The sequence below is a fragment of the Pseudorasbora parva genome, chromosome 10 (assembly GCF_024679245.1).
Source record: "Pseudorasbora parva isolate DD20220531a chromosome 10, ASM2467924v1, whole genome shotgun sequence".
NCBI lineage: Eukaryota > Metazoa > Chordata > Actinopteri > Cypriniformes > Gobionidae > Pseudorasbora > Pseudorasbora parva.
In genome coordinates this window covers 9,536,200-9,539,380 of record NC_090181.1, presented here as the reverse complement: position 1 = coordinate 9,539,380, position 3,181 = coordinate 9,536,200, and the positions used below count along the sequence as shown (strand labels likewise).

The window sequence follows — 3,181 nt, the reverse complement described above, 5'->3', positions numbered from 1 at the left end:
TTTGCCCAGCATGTATGGTGTATATATTGTGTATGTCTTATGTCTAATATGTGTTTCCATATGTATAGGCTTGTTTAACAACTTGTACTATTCCGTAGGCTACTGTATGCATTCAAGTCTATTCACAATAAAAAATTTAAATCCACTACACACACACACACACACACACACACACACACACAAAAGAGAGTAAATACAGCATCAGGAACAATAACATACGGGGATACCGTTTTTTAAAGTCTGGGTTTTAATTCAGTTTTGACGTTTGCAAAGATCTTTTATTATGAAATACGGGCTGCAACGGCCATTTCCGCTGGTTTGCGTTGACGTAGTCAGTTTCACACAGAACTCGGCTGATTTTAGGAGTGAACACCGGGGTTGAGACTGCTAGAGAATGGTGGGCCTCCGCAGGTAACTAAAACGCATTTAGTCTCTCTAAAATGAATGAAAATAACTTGTTAATGGTTATATTTTACATATCCTGTCGAAAATATGTGTAAAAAGTCGGTGGTTAGAGATTTTGTGTGTGTTGTTCGGACGGCTAAGCTAGCTGGCTAAGTTGCTCTTTTCTGGCACTCCCTCTGAGCCTCTCTTGTCTCTCAGGGACACGTGAGACACTCGAATTCAGGACGGTTGAAATCGATGCGGCTCCGCTTCAGACGGCCCAGATGACAGACCCACCGGTTGGACAAATGAACGCTTTTCCGCCGAGGCTCTGAACGTCTTCAGCTGCTATCCGGTTACATTTTTGGGGGGAAGGACGTGAGACAGCCCCCGAGACGGACATTCACACGCCAAGAGGAAGTCTTGAAAGACCGCAGGCTCTTAAAGAGGCCTCACAGCACTTAACGGACACACAGGAAAAGCATCGAAAAATCGCTGCTTTTGTGGATTATTAAGTCAGTGTGGCATTTTTCAAACGGACACCACCCTACAACCTAAGTAAAAGCTCTGAAAAACGAGTTTGACCTTTTCAGATTGTACGTCTAGTACTGAAAGTTATCAGTACTGTCATTTAATCAAAAGTACAGTGGCCTGTATCGGCTGGAAATACATTTTATCAAAAGTGACTTTATGCCCAGCAGCGTGAAATCTTTAAACTGTTCTGTTCACTTCCAAATCTTAAAGTAAAATCCCACTTATTTTGCTTTTGAACCACCCGTATATAACTTTTTTTCTTTTTGGGGGGAAGTAACCATTTATGAACAATTTGCAAGATGGGGAAGATGCTGTCAAAGATATTTGGTAACAAAGAGATGAGAATATTGATGCTCGGACTGGATGCCGCTGGGAAAACCACCATCCTTTACAAGTTGAAACTCGGCCAGTCTGTGACCACCATCCCAACTGTCGGGTTCAACGTGGAGACGGTCACCTATAAAAATGTCAAGTTCAACGTGTGGGATGTGGGCGGACAAGATAAGATTCGTCCCCTCTGGCGACATTACTACACAGGCACGCAAGGGTTAATTTTTGTGGTGGATTGTGCCGATAGAGATCGCATAGACGAGGCCAGGCAGGAACTCCACCGCATCATCAACGACCGCGAGATGCGGGACGCCATCATTTTGATTTTCGCCAACAAGCAAGACCTGCCGGACGCCATGAAGCCGCACGAGATCCAGGAGAAGCTGGGACTGACGCGCATCCGAGATAGGAATTGGTACGTGCAGCCCTCGTGTGCGACCACCGGAGATGGACTGTACGAAGGCTTAACTTGGTTAACATCTAACTACAAGTCTTAATGACACTGGCACTGACTGTTTAGGACAAATGAACTCAACATGGGGATAAATCAGACATCTCCACCGAATATTTGTGCCGTTTTGATTTAGAGTTAACATTTATTTTTGGTTAGTTTTCAAAGAACCCTTTTTGAAATAACGTAACGGGTTTGGCTTGCTTTTAGTTTCCTGTCTACTGTGTGACATACCCGTGTCACACACCTTGGACTATTGCTTAACATGATAAAGCATTCCTGAATGAAGATTCTCTATTTTTTTTCCTTTGATTGTAGGTTTTCTATATTTGTTGTCTCTCTTCTTCAGCTCTTTTCTTTGAGATTTCAGAGTCAAAAAAATTAAGTTCGTCTCCAGCAAACGGTCCAATAGTGTGTTAAAGGCATTTTATACCGAGTATCAAAACTGTCCAGACATCCACTGTAGCAAAGCACAGTTTTGCTGAGGAGGTTGTAGCATACTAATCGTAGGTAGCTAATGTGGTGTAACAGGTTTTAACCCGTGCCATAGTTATGATATCACTGACATCCAATGATAATCAACATGTAAATGAATCCATGGAACATTTTATGCAAGAGTCTAATTGTGGAAGGCGGGCTTACTAACCACAGGCGTAACTTACATTCAAACCGCAAACAAGTGAAGCTCGAATATCCTCAGAAAGGTTTTGTCTGCATTGCAGTGTAGCCCAAAAGTTCAACTTTCTTTTTTCAAACATCGAGGGATGCCTTTTGTAGCCCTTTTACCATTTAGGCTAATTACATTGACCAGATTGTCTTTGACTTGCACTCATATGTCTCTCAATTTCAAATGTGGGATTGTTACATTCTTGCATTTCAAGTGTAGTGCTTGCGGTAGAGTGGACTTTTTCTTTTTTTTCTTTTTTGGAGAGAAATGTTTCATTCTCTTTGCTTTAATCATTTTGAGAAACATGTACAGAAACAGCTATGTAATTGTAACTTCAAATTAAACTTAGTCATTTTAATCCTTTTAGTTCATTCTTGTTCTGACCAATTCATGATGCCTATCAATGCATGGGAGTTTCCACCGTCAGACTCATTTACAGAAGCCAAACCAAAGTCAGATGGAAAATGCGTTTAGCGCTGCTAGAACATTCTTCCTCGTTTCATTTCAGTTTTGCTCAAGGTAGTGCACATGGAAAATCTTTTTTTGTTTGCTTTCCCTGAGTCTGAAGCCCATTTATATTTGCACAAAATTTTCCAAACCCGGGACTCCAGCACTTTGGAATCCACGGAAGATAAGATTCAAAAGAATGTGTTTTGGGTTTAATGTTTGACCTCATCATGTGCTTTTTGCACACAGGACTCCAGACACCTTTCTAAAGAGGGCATATGTGAAATAGCATTCGGTGCAGGACACTTAGATCTTCCTGTAATGTCTTATCGCAAATATTTGTTATATGAACATCGTATTTAATCTCC

General features: G+C 41.4%; 1 protein-coding gene across 1 annotated transcript; it reads left to right on the top strand.

The window, feature by feature from the left end:
- Positions 1-298: 298 nt before the first annotated feature.
- On the top strand, positions 299-2,724 carry arf6b (ADP-ribosylation factor 6b). The gene is made up of 2 exons (XM_067455097.1): positions 299-411; positions 604-2,724. Exon 2 carries the CDS (start codon positions 1,218-1,220, stop codon positions 1,743-1,745), a length of 528 nt encoding a protein of 175 aa, XP_067311198.1. The 5' UTR covers positions 299-411; positions 604-1,217; the 3' UTR covers positions 1,746-2,724.
- Positions 2,725-3,181: the final 457 nt, after the last annotated feature.